At 46.3% G+C, this 22,476-nt stretch overlaps 1 protein-coding gene across 1 annotated transcript in view; it reads left to right on the top strand.

Annotated features, from left to right (window-relative positions):
* The window catches only part of anos1 (anosmin 1), a gene marked incomplete at its 5' end in the record, with an annotated part of 50,274 nt that overhangs the window by 10,239 nt on the left and 17,559 nt on the right, over positions 1-22,476 (top strand). The window contains 2 exons of the mRNA XM_083638364.1: positions 17,330-17,392; positions 17,707-17,929. Of these exons, the coding sequence (XP_083494490.1) occupies positions 17,330-17,392; positions 17,707-17,929 (286 nt within the window). The remainder of the gene's footprint in view (positions 1-17,329; positions 17,393-17,706; positions 17,930-22,476) is intronic.

The raw sequence follows: 22,476 nt of genomic DNA, 5'->3' as shown, positions 1-22,476 counted from the left end.
CTAATCCTTCTGTCTGTATTTACTGTATCTCTTTTTCAACTGGCACGCGGCACAGTTATGAAAACAAATAGTTTCTTGTGTGTTTGTGTTTCTCACACTGTTTAATTGAAGGCTGTAATATAAATCATACCTTGAAGTGTCCAAGGACTGTGGTTTGCTCATAGGGGAATTCCTGCTCGACATTTGGGCCAATCACGGTGCTGCAAATGATGATTAATTTGGAATACAGGAAAATGAGGAGTTGTCTGTATTTTTTATGCTGACTTACCACGGCCTCGCATTTGCTGTACAGATTAATCACAATCAATGTCTAGTATTAACGGGCTCATAAAATTACCATTCTGTTTGATTTCTAAATACCCTTTTTGAAATTCAAATCATTTCCATGGCAGTTTTAATGAAACTGAAAACATGAGGGATACAGCAGAGCTGTTGTGCAGTTATTCCTATTAAATCTGGAAATACGGTCTGTAGGTAATGTAAATTGTCTGCCCATGAGTAAACTTCCTTTTTAATTTGAATTGATATCATCGAATAATCTAAACGCCTCTGGGCATAGCACAATAATAGTATGCAAGATTGTCTGTTAAACATCTAAAATGTTAAATAATTGCTTCTCAGAAGATGATTTTTTTTTTTTTTTAACATGAGGCCATCTGTGAGCAGTTTGAGTCTCTTTTAAAGTCGATGTATGGGCCCTTTAGAAGGCAGACCGCCCTTTGTTTTCTCCATAATGCAGTGAAACTTGTTTCTCTCCTTTCCACTGTGATGGCCAACATTGGTTCTTGGCACTAGTCGTTCCCCAGTCATTCATCAGAGTTTTATGTTTGAAAAGGCTTTTGCTGGCTGCAAGTCCGAGCACAGCACACTGTTTTCATAATCAACCAGCTAACATCGCTGAAACTCTGCAAATGTCAGAGATTCTTTAATGGACTTCTTGTTCTCTCTCCTCTGACAAGCGCGTCAGCTTGCACTCCTTATCCCACAGTACTTTGCAGGCTATAATTTAAATGAGGCTGGATTTGATGTCGACTCTTAAAAAGTAATAATCCGTTAATATCACAGTGTCGTACTATTCTGCCATTCCATATAGTGTCAAGGGCTCTCCCATGAATTTTATTGTAGCCAAGCAAATAGCTCCAGATTCTGGATCGCATGCTCGCCTGTAGGTCAGAGGCATGGTGCTGAAGTTTAATTTGGGGGGCCAAATGTCGATGTTTCTGGAGCAAACGTCGCCACACTTCACAGACACATCATTGACTCGAGTGTGTGCACTTAGGGGCTGTGCTGTTTGTCCAAACACAGAGCTATTGTGGCAACGCTCACAATGGTACCAAACGGGCCCATGCTGTACAGTGGCCCGGGCTGAATGGATCCCCAGCCTGTGATTAGCCCTCTTGCACTTCATGAACGGCACACAGTCAAACAGAGAGACAAAAGACAGTGTGGCTCCCAGGGCAGGAGGCCAGCCTGTCCACCCAGCAGAGAGAGCCCCCTGCCTGGGAAGATAATGCCAGGAAGGGCCGCGGCGTAATCATTTAGACAAAGATGCAGTGACCTCGGTCCATCTGTCTGCGTGTGAGGAAATCAAAAGCCTCCCCTTTCCATCTGAGATGAGAAAGTCATCTCGGCCATCTCGCCTGCAGTGTCCAGAGTCGGCCCCGCGCTCAGTGTCCCATTGTCATGGTAATTAACCTGCTCGCCCTCTCCCTCGAGCAAAGAGGTGGCGTTTTGGAGAGCCGAGGGGAGTCATTATCATGCTGTAACACAGGGCCAGCAGCCCAGCCACCCAGGCCAGCAGGGGGGGGGGGGGGGGGGGGGGGGATGTTGGCCAGCAAAAAAAGCTACATTTATTTGAACCAAAATACTGGCCACTATTACTTATTAAAATATAAAAAATCATAAACATTGTATTTATTGTTGCTCATGGGCACCCATAGAGCCCTTTCATTCAGATATCTTGAGGTGAGCGTTCAAGGGACCCCTGGTTTTTCTCTCGCCAAGTTAGCCTAACTTTGGAGCATTATTTAGCCCCCTTCCTGACAAGCTAGCATGACACGATTGGTACCAATGAATGCCTTAGCTCTTCTAGTTTCTTATCATACCAGACACTTTGCTCTGGCTTTAGAACTAAGCCTGCTACAGCCATTTGATTTGTATCACTGTCAAATCGGGAGATTAAAGGGAGGACTTAACAATCGGGAGCACAGCGGGAGAAAGGGTTACAAATAGGGAGGCTCCTGCAAAAATGTGGAGCGTTGGCGGGTATGAAAGTAGCCCGTGGGCGGCTGGTGAGGGCAAGTCACAGAATATGACGGGACCAAATACGGCGGCCAACAGCGGCCTCATCACCTGAGAGATGTACCGATTTAAACTATCTAATCGCATCGATATGAGTAAAGCAGATTTTTGGGCAGGGCCCGCATTCACTGGACCTTTTCAGGGATCCCAGCCATTTCTATGGGCGGGCCTGCACAGACAAACGCCATTCAGCGCGGGGAAGGGGACGCCAGGAGAATAGGCACCACCATGCTTTTCTATAAGCTATTGTCATTTTGTCTCTCTACTGTCAGAGCTTCCCACTTGAGAAGTTTGGACGTGTTCCCTGGGAGTTTGAAAAAAGCGCAGGGCGTTCTCTCTCTTCTCTGCTGGTGCAAAGAGAAGAAGGCTCGTGCGTGTGCATGAGCGAGCGTGCAGGAGCAGCCAAGAAGCTTTCCACATTCTGAGCATGGCTGATATTAACAGGGTTGCTTTCCCCCAGGGTGTGATCCAGGCTCCAAATCAAATGCTAGGATTGACTGGAGGCAGCTAAACGGCGGCCCGCAACAAAGCAGCGCACTTCATTACTCACCCTCCTCTCGGGGTAGAAAAAGACCTGTACATTACGCTCGGATAAGTTGGCCTGTGGAGAGCCACTGGAACGTGTCCATCACTCAGAGAACGTCGACGAGCAAAGTATAATGTATTTCTTGTTAACCCAAAGAAGAGTGAATATCCCGAAGAATAATGTTTTCGTTCGGTATCCTTTTTCTCCGGCGAGACTGATCTCTCAATGAATGAGAGAGTGCTGATCACTAAACCGAGGAGGATTAAACCACCAATCTCCTCTGTAATATCTGTTAAGCGGTGGTGGGCTGCTGGCCGGGGGTTTCTCGCTGCTCCAGCCGCATCTCCACACTTGCTCCATCAAGAGCTTGCCAAGGGAAAAGCCTAGGAAAACAACATTGTCTCTGCTTGCTATTTGATGGCAATGAGTCGTGCCCGTCTTCCACAGAACTCACACACACATATCCCAGCCCAGGTGCCTCCTTTGACTGAGTCTGCTCTCTTTTTCTCCCTATACCAATCACACCGCGACTTGCACATACCAGCCTAAGAAGAAGGAGTGTTTACTCTCTTTTGGATTACTATTAGTCTTTACATGTTAGCAAGCTGCGGAGCGGTTTGCCTGAATAACAATCGTTGGAATGCTACTATGTGTCTCATTCAAAAGTGTCTTTCAAAGCCCCGCTGTCAACCCCCCCTCCCAACCCCCACACTTTCTCACGCCAAAATAAAATGGTTGAACTTCCCCGACAACAGTAGCGTTTTTTTTCTGGGTCAATCAGTCTAAATAACATAGAATAATTGGCTCAGTCCGGAACATACATTAATCTTTACCTAAAAAGAAAAACAACAATTACGCGAAAGGGGAAATATCACTTTCCTTGTTAGCTACGAGGTGAAAGAGTTTACTAGGGCCTTTGTGTGGTCATCTTTTCTCTCGGCGGTATAGGCAGTATATTTTGAGGCGCACTGAAAAGATCTGATAGTAGGTGCTGGTCGGAAGGTTTATGGCGGGGCATGGCCGGGGATTGTTCTTGCGCTTGGTCAGACTTCAAAGCACCTTTTGGTCACGTCGAGGGCGGCCAGACGGCCCGTCTCACCGCCCCGCGCCTCCCTGATGGATGACGGGCCACACCCCCAGGGCCACACCCCCAGGGCCACACCCCCAGAAACCGCATCAAGTGGGACCGCCTGGATTCCCTGTCAGTGTGGCAGTTAAAGCCGGCTGTAGAGTTTACGTGTAAAGGGCTAGTCCGTGCCACTTTGTCATACTTAATGTTCATATTGTCATTTGGTGCAGGAAGTTCTGCGAATCAATATAGAGACAGCAATAATGATATAGTGATGATGATGATGATGGTAATAGTGATAGTGGCAGTACTCGTAACACCATGGTAAAACTGCTTCAAATGACATCATTATGACATCATTTGGATCAAGAAGTTCTGTGAATAAACGGGGAGCTCTTGGTCCAGGCAAGATGGAGGGAGGTTAAATGTTGTTCATTTGCATATGTACTACTGATTTTGTAATGATACAAAGCTGGTTGAAAAACTGCAAAGTGTCCCTTTAATATTCATATTTCATAATAGTCCTGATATAATAGCTACGTGACTGCTCTACCATACATATCTATAGTTTCTCTGTCTGAAGGCATGTCCTTTTTGTATTTATCTAGTCCTAGAGGCAACGTGTGTGTGTGGGTGGCGGAGAGGAGTGTGAACTGGGGCTGGTCAGTCCCAGCAGGAAGGACCTGATCTGGACATGGTTGTTAAGTTTCATTGGCTGAAGGGGGGGCTGCTTCATTGGCTGCTATCTGCGGAGCTCATTATTCACATGGTGGGTGGCAGGGAGCGAAAACCCCCACAGCAAGACCCAAAAGACACACGAGAGGAGCCTGAAAAACTCAACCGACACTTTAGACTTCCTCCGATGGAAGTGATGGGGAGTGGGGAGTGAGGACCACTGTATAAACCAGTCTTATATGAAGAAATGCATCTATAATATAATGATCAGGTTTTTTGTTTTGTTCATCTATAAGAGCTCTGATGGGCAATTGTCGCATCAACCAGTGTTTTTATTGCATCTCCTTTCAATGGTCTCCATTTATTTTCTAACATAATGATGCTTTCAGACAGCCTGATTTTACACCATCTCCCTGTCAGATGGCATTTAATTCTCTTGAAGGATTATTCTAATCAAAGCTACAGTAAAATCCTCTTTTTTACATTAATGACCAGTCACACACAATCTGCTCTCATCCCACTGTTTATTCTCATTCTGAAGATGCATCGGGCGAATGGCTTGTCGCGCTCGGCTCGTATAGCTCAACTCTTCTGCTGTTTGTGACATCCTCTCTCCTAACCAGGCTCATGTGTTCCTGCTTCAGCCTGGAGAGACGTTAGCGCTTGGAATCGTTCTGTGGCACTTATTTGTGGTCTCTACGACGTTATCATTTTGTTACTGAGCTCATCTTGCCAACAGTCTCATTGGAGAAAGAAAGATTAGAATGTAAGAGTCCCTAAAGCTGATGTACTTAGTAGATCACGCCGGCGTATCAGTTTATTCCAGCTCCATTCAAAGCTGCCGTGTTCTGGCTGCAGTCAAATCCCACAGATTGTCTGTGACACACTATTGGACGGATGGATAAGCAGAATGTGTGTCAGACAGTCAGTGATCAACAGCCCTCCTCACCTCTGACCTGGAGGTCACTATTCCAGCAGAGCAATTTACACAGAGGATTTCCAAAGGCTGTAAATGGTGGAAAAGAATCCGTCATTTGGTTCTCTTTAGATCTGTTTTGATCCTTAATTTCCACAGCGCTCTAAACTCAGAGCTCTTAGCCGTCACCTCGCCCTCCACTTCATAAAGCCCATGTTTGTGCTGCAGTAGAACGCACATCAAGTGGAGATCCGTCATCGCTTTGTAATAAATCGAACGCATGCTTAACTTGTTATTGGGTTGCTTGTCTTCTCTCAGGCAGCAGGAGGTGTTACAACTCCAAAGACACTCAGAGGACCACTGGTGTAAAGGGGCTGTTGGTGGGAATTGAAGAGGGTGAGAGGGATTAGTGGATCTGAAGTGTTTCTGAAAGTCAAATAAACACGAGGAGATAGTGGTGGAATGTGTCTTCACCATGGGCTTAGCCTACATGTCACTGGCCTATCTCCCAAGGTCCAGATCAATGCCATTTCATTTGAGATCGAGGAGGGATTGAGACGGCGTTGCGTGCTCACAGTCAAGTCACAGCACTTTTATCTCCTCAATCCTCAGAGGACGACGTCGCCGTGGCCAAGATGCATTCCTCATCTTCTGCGTGGAAAACGGGAAGCGATTATCCTTAGTTTTAAATCAACAGTATAGGACGTTGAAATAAATGTGCCTCTGGCGCTGGGAAAGCACACACGCGTTATCATGCGATCCCATTTTCAACTCCGCTTTCATGCGCCTGTCATCGTGACACGATGGCGCTTTATGTCATCGCCGACGGCGAGACGGCGTGGGAGTGAATCCAGTAAATCAGAGGAGACGTGGAGCAGAATGACACGGCTTTTAAGGGGACATCGGAGAGGGTTCGGCTTTCCCAGGCCGCTGCCGCAGCGAAGAAGGGCCCGTCGGCCCCCTTTATCACCCATCTGACCCCCGCGTGATGGATACATCCTGTTGAGTCTAATTGTCAAGAAATGTAAGCCGAGCCCGGAGGAAGGTGATAACTGCGGCTCTTCTTACCGCCACTGTAATTTTCACTCTTGTGGCCGCAGAAGGCGACAACACGAGATGGCAGCCGAGCTGTAAGAGTAGGAGCCCCCCCCCGCCTCATGGGGGGAGTGGGTGGGCACCGGCGGGCAGCGGGCGTCTGGGTGAAACTTCAGAGTCATTAAGTATTAAGTGAACGGCTATTGCATTCCACAGCACACAAAGACCAACTCTGCCTAAGCTGTGTGGGCTTTTTCTTTTGCGCTCATAAATAAGGCAGGCACCTCTGATTGTGCGCTATATGTATAATTCATGGACCGGCCCTCCGGCTCCTCCCCTTCTCCTTCTCTCTTTCGGGCCCGGCTCTGCCTCTCCAGCTCTTTGTTGTCGGCGGCGGCGGCACCACCCTCAACTGCATTTAAATTAATAATTAAAGTGATACTCCAGGAATGTCTGTGACACCACCTGCTGGGACGCGATTTGAGACGCAAAATAGAAAGTCTTCGACCGTGTAACGTTTCATTTCACCCCCATTAGCGCTGGAATAGCACACTGTTTTAAGTCGGTTGTAAACAATGGAAGAATGATGACACACTGGCATACTTCCCCGCTCAAGGCTGTAAAGTAGTGATCTGGAAAAATATGTCATAACTTGTGTAAGGGAAATTGAACGAAGTCGGCATCCATCTTAGTCTGAATTAATTAGTTCTGACTAAAAATGATGATAATTGCCGTTTTTATTGCTCTATTATCTGTGTTCTGCGTTCTGTTGGATGGAGCCATGAAGCAGAGCTTTTGGTGTGACAGCTGGAGCTTGACGGCAAACAGCAGAAACTGCTTAACACATAAGTAGTTGTAGGCCGACTTACAAAACGCTGTGTCTTTGATGCGCTGCTCAAATAATAGAAACGGAGCAAGCTCTCTGTATCCTATAGAAACCCTGTACATGTATATCCAGTTTCTCCATTTTAGGACAGTAATTGCCAGCTGACATGGGCAAAACACATGGGAAATTTCATGTTTTTTCACACCTGCTGCAGGATCCTGATGATGTATTGCTAGCAGACAGCTTGTCCTTCCTCAGACAAGCTATGACAGTGATAAAGACAGATATAATTGAATATATTCATATATATATGGGAGACTAGCCACCAAATTGCTCCACACATAGATTACCTGCCACACGGGAGGCCACAGAGCCCAGAGACACCAACATGCTATACAGTCATTGTTGTCTTCTCTGCCCCTGAATACAGCACATCCTGTTGTCTTCTCTGTCCCTGAATACAGCACATCCTGTTGTCTTCTCTGTCCCTGAATACAGCACATCCTGTTGTCTTCTCTGTCCCTGAATACAGCACATCCTGTTGTCTTCTCTGTCCCTGAATACAGCACATCCTGTTGTATTCTCTGTCCCTCAATATACAGCAGTTCATGTTCTATTCTCTGTCCCTGAATACAGCACATCCTGTTGTCTTCTCTGTCCCTGAATACAGCACATCCTGTTGTCTTCTCTGTCCCTCAATATACAGCACATCCTGTTGTCTTCTCTGTCCCTCAATATACAGCAGTTCATGTTGTCTTCTTTGTCCCTGAATACAGCACATCCTGTTGTCTTCTCTGTCCCTCAATATACAGCACATCCTGTTGTCTTCTCTGTCCCTCAATATACAGCAGTTCATGTTGTATTCTCTGTCCCTGAATACAGCACATCCTGTTGTCTTCTCTGTCCCTCAATATACAGCAGATCCTGTTGTCTTCTCTGTCCCTCAATATACAGCACTTCATGTTGTCTTCTCTGTCCCTGAATACAGCACATCCTGTTGTATTCTCTGTCCCTCAATATACAGCACATCCTGTTGTCTTCTCTGTCCCTCAATATACAGCAGTTCATGTTGTCTTCTTTGTCTCTGAATACAGCACATCCTGTTGTCTTCTCTGTCCCTGAATACAGCACATCTTGTTGTCTTCTCTGTCCCTGAATACAGCACATCCTGTTGTCTTCTCTGTCCTTTCTTCCTCGTGTCCGGCCATCCTCTATATCACGTCTTTCAGTGGTTGGCGCAGGCGAGTGCGGCGGCATTCGGCTCGGCCAGATCATCTCCAGTGCATTTTGGAGCATAGCTACATCTCATGATGTGTTCCATTGTTTGTGGTTCGCCGCACACACATTCATCAGAACATGTTAGTGTCCATTTTTTCATGGCTGCCTTGCAGCGTCCTTCGCCGACCCGCAGACGGTTCAGTGTTTTCCAGACGGCCCAAGGTTGGTCATGGCCAGTTGCTAGGCATTCGTCTGGGGTGATGCCTCTCTCTGTCCATTGGGTTCTCTGTCCTGAATGCAGGTGACAGTCACCCATGTGGGGTTGACATTATTTTCCAGAGGCCCAGGTGAATAGAAAAAGACACAAGGAAAACAGACAAACACAGTAGTAAATATCAGTCGAAAGCCTTTTCTGAATATGAAACATCCATTCACATTACATTCACGCTTGTGCTGTTAAATAGCTGTCTTTCCAGCTCTGTTCAAAGTGTGACATTCATAAGCAATGTCCTGTTGTGCTGTTTGACCAATATTTATATTTATTAATTATGTACAGTATGTGTGCATGCATGTGTGTGTCCCTGTGTGGCTGCTGCATATAGAGGAGCACTGTTAATCTGCCTTTTTGATCTACCTGATCCACCCCACACACCTGTGCTGCTTTATGGCAGCACCGAAAGACAAAACATGATGGCTCTGTCTGTAACGCAAGGAAGCTGAATATCACCTGATACCTGAATAGGTACCTGGTTAATTAGGTAGCTAATTTTAATAATAGGTGACTGAAAAATAACTGGTTTCAGACAGCCTAAAACATAAAAATGACAACTTCCTACCTAGAATTGCCACCTAAATTCCTCGTTTCCTTGCGTTACAGACAGACCCGATAACTCATGGACTATAAGGTGTGATATCTCATGGACGTGAAGCACTATAAGGTCTGATATCTCACAGACTTTAAGCACTATAACGTCTGATATCTCATGGACTTTAAGCACTATAAAATCTGATATCTCACGGACTTTAAGCACTATAAGGTCTGATATCTCACAGACTTTAAGCACTATAAGGTCTCATATCCCCTGGATATGGCACTATGAGGTCGCACGAGGTTGATGAAACAGTGTGTCTAGACCTTATAGCAGCTCAGAATCTTCTTCCTGATTTACTTGCTACATTGTTACAGTCCTGTGAAACCTAATGGCAAGCCAGAGACAAATATTGGAAAGCATTAATAGCATATGATGTTATACTTATTCAGATCAAAGCTCCTCCAACACTTGATGAAATATGTCTCAACTTTAGACATATTAAATTCAGCCTGGAATGATAGTCCCACTGGGCATCAGTGAAGACGCAACTCTGAAAGTTTTTTTTTTTTTTTTTTTTTTTTGTCACGCAATTCCTTTTTCTATCAGAGGAGGACATGGTTTAAATAAAAAGCTTGACTTGAATATGGATTTCGGATGGAAATCAAGCTGACTTTAAATTCTTGAATGCAGTTTGAAGTAGGGCCTGATGTGCCGTGAATGAGAATGAGGGAGAATGTCGGGAAGACAGGAAAACCATCAAGACTAATGGTCCACACACAGAGAGTGAGAGTAAAGACCCGAATTCGGAGTCGGAGAAATAAGAGAAGAGAACTGATGAGAAACGAGAAGAGACGAGAGAAGTATAGGATGAGTCGACGGGGGAATAAAAGTGAAATAGAGTGAGCGAAGTGAGTGAATCCGCGCGGCAGGGCAGACTGGGGGAAGTGCATGTGGCTGTGAAGGAGAGAGCAGGGCTCCTGCGTGGGGTCGATAGATATGAGGGGCGAGCTGAGAGTAATTGGGTCTGGTCATCGGGAGCGTGAAAAGCGCCGGGGCAGCAGAAAATAGCCCGTAACTCAGTGAGATAGGAGGTGAGATTTACTGTGTGTGATCAACAACAGAGATTCCTCCATATCTGACTGGCTCTCCCAGAGGAGCTGGGTGCTGCTGCAGCTGCTGCCCTCCCCACAGGCAGCAAAGTCACCTTGTAAATATCTGCTGGCACCACTGGGGCCTGGCACTGAACTTCACGGCCGCGATCGATCGGTTCAGCTCCCAGCAACCATCGCTTACTCTACTGGATAACGCAGAGAAAACTTACAGTACTTTTTTTTTTATTACCAAGTTTTCTTTGGTCTTTCTCCCATTTACCCCCCCCCCCCCCCCCCCCCCCCAATTGTACTTGGCCAATTCTCTGTGCTGTCCCGGTCGTTGCTTCACCCCGATCTTCCCAGATCTGGGAAGAGCACATGCTTGGTCCGTCCGAAAAACACGTGCTGTCGCTTCTTTTCACCTGACAGCGTGGAGTTTGACCAGCAGGATGTAGTGCGGGGGGAGGATCACACTATTCCCCCCCCCCAGTTCCCCTTCCCCCGAACAGGTGCCCCCAGACTGACCAGAGGAGGCACTAGTGCAGCAACCAGGACTCATATCTCCCACCGGCTTCCCACCCGCAGACACGGCCAATTGTGTCCGACGTCTGACCAAGCTGGAAGTACCGCAGCCGGGAATTGAGCCTGGGTCTCTCTGCGGTGGTAGGCTACCCAGACGCCCCGGAGGTCCAGGTGACATTTGAGCAGAATTTGTAGATGCACGGAAAAGCACCGCTAGTAATGGCATGTCATTTTGTGTTTGATGAATTTGAACACGTACACGATAATAAAGGGGAGTTGTTATGCTGAAGTTAGTCACACATCTCCCCGTGATCGTACAAATATGCTGAGGCGATATGGGAAAATGTCATCTTCTTGCGTTTGTATGAATTATGCTCCGTCTTTTATTATGTCTACACTGTGTATTGTTAAGCCTGGGGCTATATCGACTGGTAGCCCGTTCACGCTTCATTAACTGAAACAAAACACTTCTGTGACATTTTATACATGCGCTTTTTTTCTTCATAGTTTATGTTGTTCCAGTTACTCCCCCCGGGGGAAGTGAGCAGTTTTTATGATGGACGGAGATAACCATGCCCCCGAGACGGAGAGAGTTCTAAGATGCACAGCCCTCTCCTCTCCCATGCCCCCCCCCCCCCCCGCCCCCAACACACACACACACACACACACACGCACGCACGCACGCACACACACACGCACACACACACCTCCCCTCTGCTTCATCCTGGCCGTGACAAAGTGAAGACGGGCTGTGGCATTGGCTGCCATTCAGCTTGACTCTCTCATCGGCCCCACAGAATGCCTTTCAGGGTCCCCCCAGAGTAACAACTGCTGCGTTTTATTACAGCGTGAAATGGGGAGTGAAAGAGCCCTATGGATGGTCCTACTTAGCCATGCAGAATGTGTCACTATCGGCCAGGAAGATAAGAAGACAGAGGGGGGGGAATCGGCAAAGGACTGCTAACTAAACAGCCCGAGTCCATAGAAATAGCCCAGGCTCTTGTTTACATCAAGAGCAAAAACATTTGACATCTTTTTTGTTGAAATTTGTACCGAAATATGTTAACAACTCATACGATAATTGGACGCATACTCGCGCTATTCATACTGATGGGAGCCTGACTGTTGCCAGCCTGAGAGATTATGCTTGAGGGAGATTCCACACTAAGCGGACGGACTATGTCCAGCCCAATTCTGTTCTATATTGAGTCCCGTCAATGTGGTCTTTTCCCAGATGAGGTCTCCTCGTCAAGACTGTGCCTCGGACTGAAGATTCACAGCAGCTGATATGTTTTTTTGGAGCGGGGATCTGGCTTCAAACTGTGTGTAAATAGGAATGAGGCTTTTGATTGAGAAGAGCACCTTTGTAATTATATACAGCCGTCCTGTTTGCTTTGGCAAGACATCTGTCGTCACACCTCCCCTTCCCTACTTAAATGTCAGCTTGTGGGTGTGACCCGGGAGCAACGCTGACAGATTGTCAGTTATCAGCACACCTGCAGAGAGAGCTCTCAATGCCACCACGCAAATGCTTATATATATATATATATATATATATATATATATATATATATATATATATATATATATATATATATATTTATGACATAGCCACTCATTCAGCAAAAAATCAAAATCAAAATTCGTCAAGGTTCTCACATTCATTCTGCTTATTAGCATTCAGCAATCTGCTCATTTCTGTTATGTGAAAACCATCCCCCTGAAGAGTTAATAATCATAACGTCTAGGGGTGGGAGAAAAAATCGATTCACCTAAGTATCGCGATTTTTAATGTCACGATTTTTTGGATCGATATTTTATTCAAGAATCGATAATCGCAAAAGCAAAAAAAAAAAAAAAAAATTTTTTTTTTTTTTTTTTTTTTTTTTTTTTGGTGCTGCAGTCAGGCCACTCACTGAACAGCAGGTCAGGTGCCGCCTACTGGTTTACTAGTGGTTGTATTACTTTATTAGTTAGTCTGAAGTAATAATTACACTTCAGGGTTAAAGTGGGTGCATCTCATTGTAAAATTGGACTTGGCCCAAATTAGGCTTCAAACGGCCCAAATTGGGCTTCAAACGACCGACATTGAGCTTCAAACGGCCCAAATTTCACGCGCGTCGGCCCATATCGGCCTGGCCTGCTTGGTATCTAATGCCCAGCCTGAATTATGATCCCAGTCCGCCCCTGTTTTTAACTATATCGCCCAGCCCTACTCATGATATACAGTCTCTAGTGTATGATTCAACTTTTCCCATGTTCTAATCTAGTGTAAAAAAGCAAACAAACTGAAAAAAGAAAAGAAAAAAAGAAACAAAAATCGCAATAAATCGTAATATCGAATCGCAATAATCGTAGAATCGCAATACTTAAGAATCGCAATATAAATCGAATCGGCACCCAAGTATCGTGATAGTATCGAATCGGGAGATAAGTGAATCGGCACAGCCCTAATAACGTCCCCCTGAAGAGTTCATAATCATAACGTCCCCCTGAAGAGTTCATAATCATAACGTCCCCCTGAAGAGTTCATAATCATAACGTCCCCCTGAAGAGTTAATAATCATAACGTCCCCCTGAAGAGTTAATAATCATAACGTCTCCTGAAGAGTTAATAATCATAACGTCCCCCTGAAGAGTTCATAATCATAACGTCCCCCTGAAGAGTTCATAATCATAACGTCCCCCTGAAGAGTTCATAATCATAACGTCCTCCTGAAGAGTTCATAATCATAACGTCCCCCTGAAGAGTTCATAATCATAACGTCCTCCTGAAGAGTTAATAATCATAACGTCCCCCTGAAGAGTTAATAATCATAACGTCCCCTAAAGAGTTAATAATCATAACGTCCCCCTGAAGAGTTAATAATCATAACGTCCCCCTGAAGAGTTAATAATCATAACGTCCCCTGAAGAGTTAATAATCATAACGTCCCCCTGAAGAGTTAATAATCATAACGTCCTCCTGAAGAGTTAATAATCATAACGTCCCCCTGAAGAGTTCATAATCATGACGTCCCCCCCTGAAGAGTTCATAATCATAACGTCCTCCTGAAGAGTTAATAATCATAACGTCCTCCTGAAGAGTTAATAATCATAACGTCCTCCTAAAGAGTTAATAATCATAACGTCCTCCTGAAGAGTTAATAATCATAACGTCTCCTGAAGAGTTAATAATCATAATGTCCTCCTGAAGAGTTAATACTCATAACGTCTCCTGAAGAGTTAATAATCATAACGTCTCCTGAAGAGTTAATAATCATAACGTCCTCCTGAAGAGTTAATAATCATAACGTCCCCCTGAAGAGTTAATAATCATAACGTCCCCCTGAAGAGTTAATAATCATAACGTCCCCCTGAAGAGTTAATAATCATAACGTCCCCCTGAAGAGTTAATAATCATAACGTCTCCTGAAGAGTTAATAATCATAACGTCTCCTGAAGAGTTAATAATCATAACGTCCTCCTGAAGAGTTAATAATCATAACGTCCTCCTGAAGAGTTAATAATCATAACGTCCCCCTGAAGAGTTAATAATCATAACGTCCTCCTGAAGAGTTAATAATCATAACGTCTCCTGAAGAGTTAATAATCATAACGTCTCCTGAAGAGTTAATAATCATAACGTCCTCCTGAAGAGTTAATAATCATAACGTCCTCCTGAAGAGTTAATAATCATAACGTCCCCCTGAAGAGTTAATAACCATAACGTCCCCCTGAAGAGTTAATAATCATAACGTCCCCCTGAAGAGTTAATAACCATAACGTCCCCCTGAAGAGTTAATAATCATAACGTCCCCCTGAAGAGTTAATAATCATAACGTCCCCCTGAAGAGTTAATAATCATAACGTCCCCCTGAAGAGTTAATAACCATAACGTCCCCCTGAAGAGTTAATAAAGCAATCGCCGCCTGAGTGGGTTAGACATCGCTAAACACACACAGCCAACATTCTGATCTGTGTTGCAATCACCTTAGTATGCAATGCGCTGTCTTAATTCAAGCTGCTTGGCACGCAAACCTGAGCATCTCGCAGTAGCCATGATTCTATTGTCACTTTCTGTAGAGTTGTGTGACTGTGGTGGACCAGGGAAAACAGGACCCCTCCTTAAGAGAAGCCAATGGAATGCATTCATTCCACGCACACAAGATATTTCATGGAGGAAAATGAGCTTGATCCTGAGGCTTATGCGTGTATGTTTAGTGATTTGTAGAAGGGATTTGGGGGCTTTAGCGTGTGCGTCTGCCGGCAGACTTTCCTTTAGACACTGCGGTGCGGCGCAAGCCGCTGCCTCGACACCTCATTGTTCCAGCGGGGCGCTCGTGAGAGGCTGGCTGCTGCTGACGTCGCTCGCTGCTGCTGCTGCTGCCCGCCTCCTGAGGCCAGACCCTCACAGGACTCCATTGAGAACCCAAGTAAAGGTCACGCTGGTATTAAAAGCGGGGGACAATAAACTGACTCTACGGACTAGTGTAAGGCACTCCGTGGACTTAGCATTTATGCTCCGATGTCATCTTAAACCTCTTTAAAGTGTTACGGTGGTTTTACCTGATCTCTGTAGAAGCCACCGCGGTTTCTTTTGGAGCACTCGGCTGTCATAACTCTGCGCTTTTCCTCCAAGGTGTCCAATGTTCACTCTGGCACGTCACTTTATATCACTGGAGAGATATATTCCTATGAAGTAATTAAGAAAATACCTCTCCTCGAGGCTCCAGCACCCCTCTCTCCACGAGGAGCCTGCTGTTTAACGCCGGAGTGTCCGGGCCAGCGCCGGGCGAGACGGGGCGAGCAGAGAAGCTTCAACGCACAGTGTAATTGAGAGCTGGCAGGCGAGCGCATGGTCCTGATTGCAGCATGTTCCTCCAGAAGCCAGGTTTATGTTTCATCATGTGCCCGTCCACCGCACTCCATAAAAAGCAAATAAACTTTTCACTGGCAATGGCATAATAACGACAGAGCTAGCTAATGAGCGAATTAAAGACTCATAAATAAAGGTTTGGCTCCCTGACTGAGATGTGAAGGTTCTTACATCAACACTGGGTTTGATACACTCTCTAGGTGTCCTCGTTCAACCGCTGAGATGTGGCTGCATTCTGCACTGACTGCAGTGTACCTTACATAACATGACATATTGTTCTTCTGATACGTCTACTTTCAGGAGATTGATTCATTTTGTGGCCTTAAGTTCACCTCAGCAACACTCCTCCGCTTATTACTCCTCTGATAGCGGCTGTCCATATCTACTCTATCATATATGCCCCCCTGCCCACCCCCCACCCCCCGCCGACCAACATATTGGACTTTCCCAGATGAAGAATGCGGGGGAGTCTGTTGAAAGTTTACTGCTGTGCTTTGCCTCGAACTGTAGCTGGTGCAGGAGTCTAAATTGAATGGAGTTGAATGAATGACTTTGGCAGGTCTCTGGTTGGTGTGGTTTGGGCCGCTCCCAGTGCTACACAGAAGCAGCCCAGCAGTGGTTTCACTGTGGGAGCTCGCTCCTCTCCTTTCACCCTGGCTCTCTCGGCGGCCAGCGGGGGGAGCACACAAGCCCCCCCCCCCCAGCCTCGCGCCGTCCCATCCCCAACACGTGCCCTCCGCTGCGGTGGCATCCGCCCGATTCTATTGGACGCGCGTGGACATTCGATCGATTACATGTGGCTTCGCTGAATTTGATTTGTCGAGGGTGAGTTGTTGTCTTTACAGCGAGAGGAATCTGACCAGATTGGTGAATTTTCATTTTCAATTTGATCGTCCATTAGCTTCGGCAAAATGACTTGGAGCTACACTCGAACTGAGGCTTTGCTTTCATCCAGGAAATAAGTTCCACGTGTTTAAAAAGGGAATCCCAAGAACATGAAACTGGGTGTATCTCATCTATTAAGGGCTCTCTCCTCAATGTGGTACAGAGAAGGGAGTGCCAGTGCCAGACTGTATCAGGTCCAGACATGAGGAGGAGGAAAAGCTGCAGTAAGAGGATGGGGTGTAGGGGGGTAAGTAGTGCTGGGGCATTGAAGAGGGACTACTGTAGGTCGGGGGCAGAAGAAACAAAAACCCAAGCATCAGTAGAGTTCTGGGCAACAGTGCGCTCCTCTCCGTTTATAAGCAACAACCGTTTTGGCCCGCGTCTGCTTCTGTCGAGGATTATGATGTTGTTCTTTGAAGGTATGCGGGGCGCCTGTGACAAAGAGGTGTGACTGCTTATTGTGGTGAAGGTGCAGGGGGAAGTGGCTGAGTGAGCTGCCTGTCAGGCAGAGCACACACAGCACCATCTCTCCAGCGCCATGGCTCTTTGATGTGGTTGTTTCTTTGAAGAGCTGACACCCGTCTCCCTTTCACAGTGCCTGGAGCCCTGCAAGGAATCCTGGGACCTGCAGGAAAATCAGTGCCAGGATTTATGCGAGGTATGTCACCACCACAAATACCATGGGTTGCCTCAGACTCAAGTGTTTGAGCTCTTCATACTTGGTGGGGAGGGGGGGCGGGGGAACTCAATAAGAGGAAACTTTGAGAGGAGTGTGAACCGTGAAACTGAGTCTTTTTCTCTAGAGTAATGGCGCTCTCTGTGTAAGGTTGAATCAACGCTGTTGAATTGACTCGCCACTCCAGTGAGTCATAAGCTGAAATGTAAACAGGACAATCCCTGTTAGCTCACAGAGCGGCCTGCTTGCAATCTGACATACATTTTTCCTTCTCCTCCCCCCTCGCTGCCCCTCAGCCCCTCTTTCCCAAGAAGCACTACGAGTGTCTGACGAGCTGTGAGTTCCTGAAGTCGGTGGAGGGCGTGAAGCAGGGCGACTGCCCCGCCCCGGAGAAGGCCAGCGGCTTCGCGGCCGCCTGCGTGGAGAGCTGCGAGGAGGACGGAGAGTGCTCCGCTGTCAAGAAGTGCTGCTCCAACGGCTGCGGCCACACCTGCCAACTGCCCAAGAACCTCTACAAGGGTAATACTGCAGTCCAGTTCACTAACCAAGAACCTCTACAAGGGTAATACTGCAGTCCAGTTCACTAACCAAGAACCTCTATAGAGTACCCCAGGGATGACGTATTTTTGTAGTCGGAACGCAGAAGTCCCGGACTTCACTGTTTCTGCCTATGGGATTTTTGAATGGGTTTTTGGCGCGATGCTTCAAATAAGGTCTGTGGGCAACGCAAGCTTATTCGTGTTCAGCGAGATAATCTTCACACATGAGGACCACTTTCATGAGTTTTGAAGCGTAAATGCGAGCCCTAGAAGTAAAAAGCTCATGCTAAGCGAATCCAGAACTACACACAGTGTCGCATAGGCTTCCACGTCACGTCACCACAGCCAAATTCAACCTGTAGTGTTGTTGATGTGTGCGCTGCTGTGTGCACTGATTACCCCGGGCTGAACCGGGTGAGGGAAAGAGAATTTCCGTGTTCATCCTTTGAAGTGATGACATTATTGACGTATAATATCCCCGTCGACTCAACAGTGTAGTCTCATTTAGCCATTTGCTTGCTAGCCGCCCTTTTAACGGCACGTAAAAGCTTCAAAACTCATAAAAGTGGTCCTCATGTGTGAAGATGATCCTGCTGAACACTGGTTCACATTTGAATAAGCTTGCGTTAACCACAGACCTCATTTGAAGCATCGCGCCAAAAACCAATTCAAAAATCCCATAGGCAGAAACAGTGAAGAACCCGGAAGTGTTAGCATCGATGTTTTCCGGACTCATTCCTGCGGCTCTCTATAAGGGTAATGCTACAGTCCAGTTAGCTAACCATGCTTGGAGGGTTTACAACGGAAGGGTAGTATCGCCCAAAACACCTCACTACCATGCTTGTACACTGTGCTGCCTGGGAGTCATTTAGAACAAGTCTAAAACTGGTTTAAACATTAGAGTAATTGAATGATAGTGAAGTTTGTGATTTGCCATGTAGACGGTTTTCACAGAATTGTTGCTTCTTTCCTGTCCTGTCAGCTATTGCATTAGCAAACACTGCAACAGGAAGTAAGCTCGCGGCAATTTAGACTGTTTATGTCTAAGAATTTAGACATACTTAAAGTTTAAAGTCCTTGTTTTGCATTATGCAAAGTGGGAGAAAAATAGATGTTGCTGAAATCAATCATACTCTAGCAACCAGAGGGAGAGGTGCCACCTTTCATGAAACTAAATCGAGGTGCAACACTCTCTTAATGAAAAATGTCATTAACCTAACTTTAATAGTTCACCTTATTAAAAACGTCACATTTGAGGGACGCCCGCCCGGGTGTAGCGATCTATTCCCTCGCCTATACCAACACGAGGGCCGCAGGTGCGCGTCCCCGTTGTTACCACCGGCTTGGTCGGGCGACGGGCGTCCCTACAGACACATTTGGCCGTGTCTGCGGGTGGGAAGTCGGACAAGGGTACCGGTATGTGTCCTGGTCGCTGCACTAGCGCCGCCTCTGGTCAGTCGGGGTGCCTGTTCAGCGGGGAGAGGAACTGGGGGGGGGGGGTTAACGTGTCCCTCCGTGTTCCTCCACCCGGTGAAACTCGCTGTGAGGTGAAAAGAATCGGCTGGCGACTCCACATGTATCAGAGGAGGCATGTGCGAGTCTACACCCTCCCCACATCAGCAGAGGGGCTGCAGCGACGACTGGTACCGGGGAATTGGCTAAGTACAATTGAGAGGAATAAACACACACACACACACACACACATTTGAGATATAATCGTATTTTTTATGTGATTAACTAGAGAGTGTTGCATTCATTTAAAATCATCTCAATAACACCAATTGTGGATTGTGTTTTAGTCATTTTAGACAACAAGATACTAGAAAGTCTCATCATGACTCTTTATTATTTATTGCACTTTGATGTTGTTGTTTTTCTCACCCACACATTGCTCATACTGTTTCTGATGTAAATGATATTTACTCAGTCTTTAAAATATTCCGGGCCCATTGTGCAAGAGGACTTAAGAGTCTCTTCACTTGGAGATGGGAGCTGCAGTGCCACTTTATCGCCACACAATTGCTGGCAGCCTCAGGCCATAACAAAGCAGGAGATGTGTGGAAGTGAGCTCAGTGGAAGAGGAGAGTCTGAATTCAGCTTTGACCCACTGCAGCAGCTTTGAAGTGCACAGTCAGTGTGTAGCTGTAAGAAGTCTGTGTGCTGCTGCTTTACTCTGCCTGAGTTTGGCTGGGAGAGGCCGGAGCGTGTGAGTTTCAGCTGGAGCGTGTGCACCTTGAATATGTTAGTATTTATATGTGCCTTGGATAAATGCGCAGGACATTCTTTGTGAATGTCATGGTCAGGACATGAACAGCGCATTGACGGAGCCAGATGAAAGGAGACATATCCTTGAGAAGTTCAATACAGCGATCCAGTCAATGAAAACCATTCACCTTAGCGAGGGACCTTCAAATCAGACGGCTTAAGCCGGCGAGTTTGTCCAAACACCGAGCGCATGATGGATCGCTGTCAGGACTGGATTTACACATCATTCCGTGGAGCAGTGTTTGGGGAAAGTCCTGATAGAATTCCCGTCATAGACTTCAGTGTTAAAGGTCTAATTAGTTGCTCATGGTTTGAAGAGTGTAATTGTTTCTGTGTGTGCGCGAGTGTGTGTTCCGTCTTGAGGATGATGATCCATAATGCTGGAAGCCATTAGCCAACACAAGCGGGGAGAAATGAAGCGTTTCCCCTGCTGAGATCACTCTCAGATGTGCGTGTGTGCGTGTGTGTGTGTGTGTGTGTGTGTGTGTGTGTGTGTGTGTGTGTGTGTGTGTGTGTGTGTGTGTGTGTGTGTGTGTGTGTGTGTGTGTGTGTGTGTGTGTGCGTGCGTGCGTGCGTGCGTGCGTGCGTGCGTGCGTGCGTGCGTGCGTGCGTGTGCAGGTCCCCAGCCTTATGTGTATGTCCCTGATGAAAAGAAAAACACACACACACAAAAGCCAGCAATCTTTGTCATCTCTATCTTTTGAACATCGAGACAGCGCCCCCCACTGGGCTTTTGGTCCATGCGTGCCGAAGTTCGTCTTTTCTTTACATCAATAGAGCCTTGACACTATTTACACATCATCCACCGCTCTCGCTCTCTCTCTCACTCCCTCTCAAATATGTGCTTGCGAAGGTGTGCCTCAAATAAGATTTTGTTTGGAGCACATCGGAGATAGCTGTTTCAGAAATACAAAATTAATGAGACTTTCCACTGGTTTCAGAATCCCAATTATGGAGTTTTTACTAGAGCTATAATACATTATGACTTTATAGGAATATCATGCTTCTTTCTTTATTTTTGATCTATGCCAAGAAGCGGTTTATTAGGCTTCTCCATTTCTTTCATTTTCACATTCACATCTCTCCCTCTCTCTCTCCCCCTCTCGAGTCTCTCTCTCTCTCTCTCTCTCTCTCTCGTTGTTTGAATATCTCTTGATCTTTACAGGCTACATCCCTTGGAAGATGCAGCTCTTTATGCTATGGATCCCCGCTTGTAATGCCTCTTCGCTGATCAAAAGCATTGTGCACCATACTGAGCTGTGGAGACAGACAGGATGGAGTCAGGCAAAAGCAACCCATACGAGAAGCGTGGATGGCAGGATGAAATGAAGTGCAGTGAGAGTTGCGTGTATAGAGAGCCAAAGTGGAATCTCACTTCCTGCTTCAGCACAGTACCAGAGATTTTCATCCGCCATTTATCTTCCCCATAGACATTTCGTAAAATGCTTATAAGAATAGTTTTACTTGTTCAAACCAAACGGTTCAGATATATTTAGAAACAGGAGAGATCGCATAACATTTCACTTGGACCAAAACGTAAAAGAGTGCGGGTTTAAAGAAAATATTTTTTCAATGTTGTGTTTTCTACGTTTTGGTCCGAGCGAAATGTTCTATGGTCTCTCCCGATTCTAAATATAGCTGAAGCCTTTGGTTTGACCAAGTAAAACTATTTGTATGAGCATTTTACAAAATGTCTATGGGAAAATTAATTGCGGAAGAAAATCTCTGGTACAGTGCTGAAGCAGGAAGTGACGTTCACTTTTGCCTCTCTATACACTCGCACACTGTCAGAACAAGTCAGGCAGGCAGTCAGTCCGTCAGCTATCCCGGGCTTACGGGAAGTCATCGGGCCGCGTTCATGTCAACGTTGTATTTGCACATTTTTCCCCCCCAGCCCCTGTAATTACAGCAGTCATTATGACGGCGTGTGCGTGAGTATTGAGAATTATAATCCTGCTAAGTGTAATTGTTGCAATGAGTCAGGCATGAATGGAGGCGGCGGCGCTCGTCGGTCTCGAGCGAGGTTCAGCAGGAGTTGCATCACGGCTTGGAGAGCGTGGAGTCAAAGCGCCGTGTGGCCATTGAAAAGTCAATGCTTTATGATTCTTGGAGCAAACTATGACCCAATAGTTATGTTTGGAAAGAGCGAGCTGAGAGAGGGGAGAGAGAGTTGCCCTCCCACACGTTGCGGAAGAGAGAAAGTGTGTGTGCAGGAGTATTTGTGTGACTTTGTGGGAAGATGAGTTAAGGCAGAGCGGGGGG

The sequence above is a fragment of the Poromitra crassiceps genome (genome assembly GCF_964638095.1).
Source record: "Poromitra crassiceps genome assembly, chromosome: 6".
Lineage (NCBI taxonomy): Eukaryota > Metazoa > Chordata > Actinopteri > Beryciformes > Melamphaidae > Poromitra > Poromitra crassiceps.
This window is presented reverse-complemented; position numbering and strand designations above follow the sequence as displayed.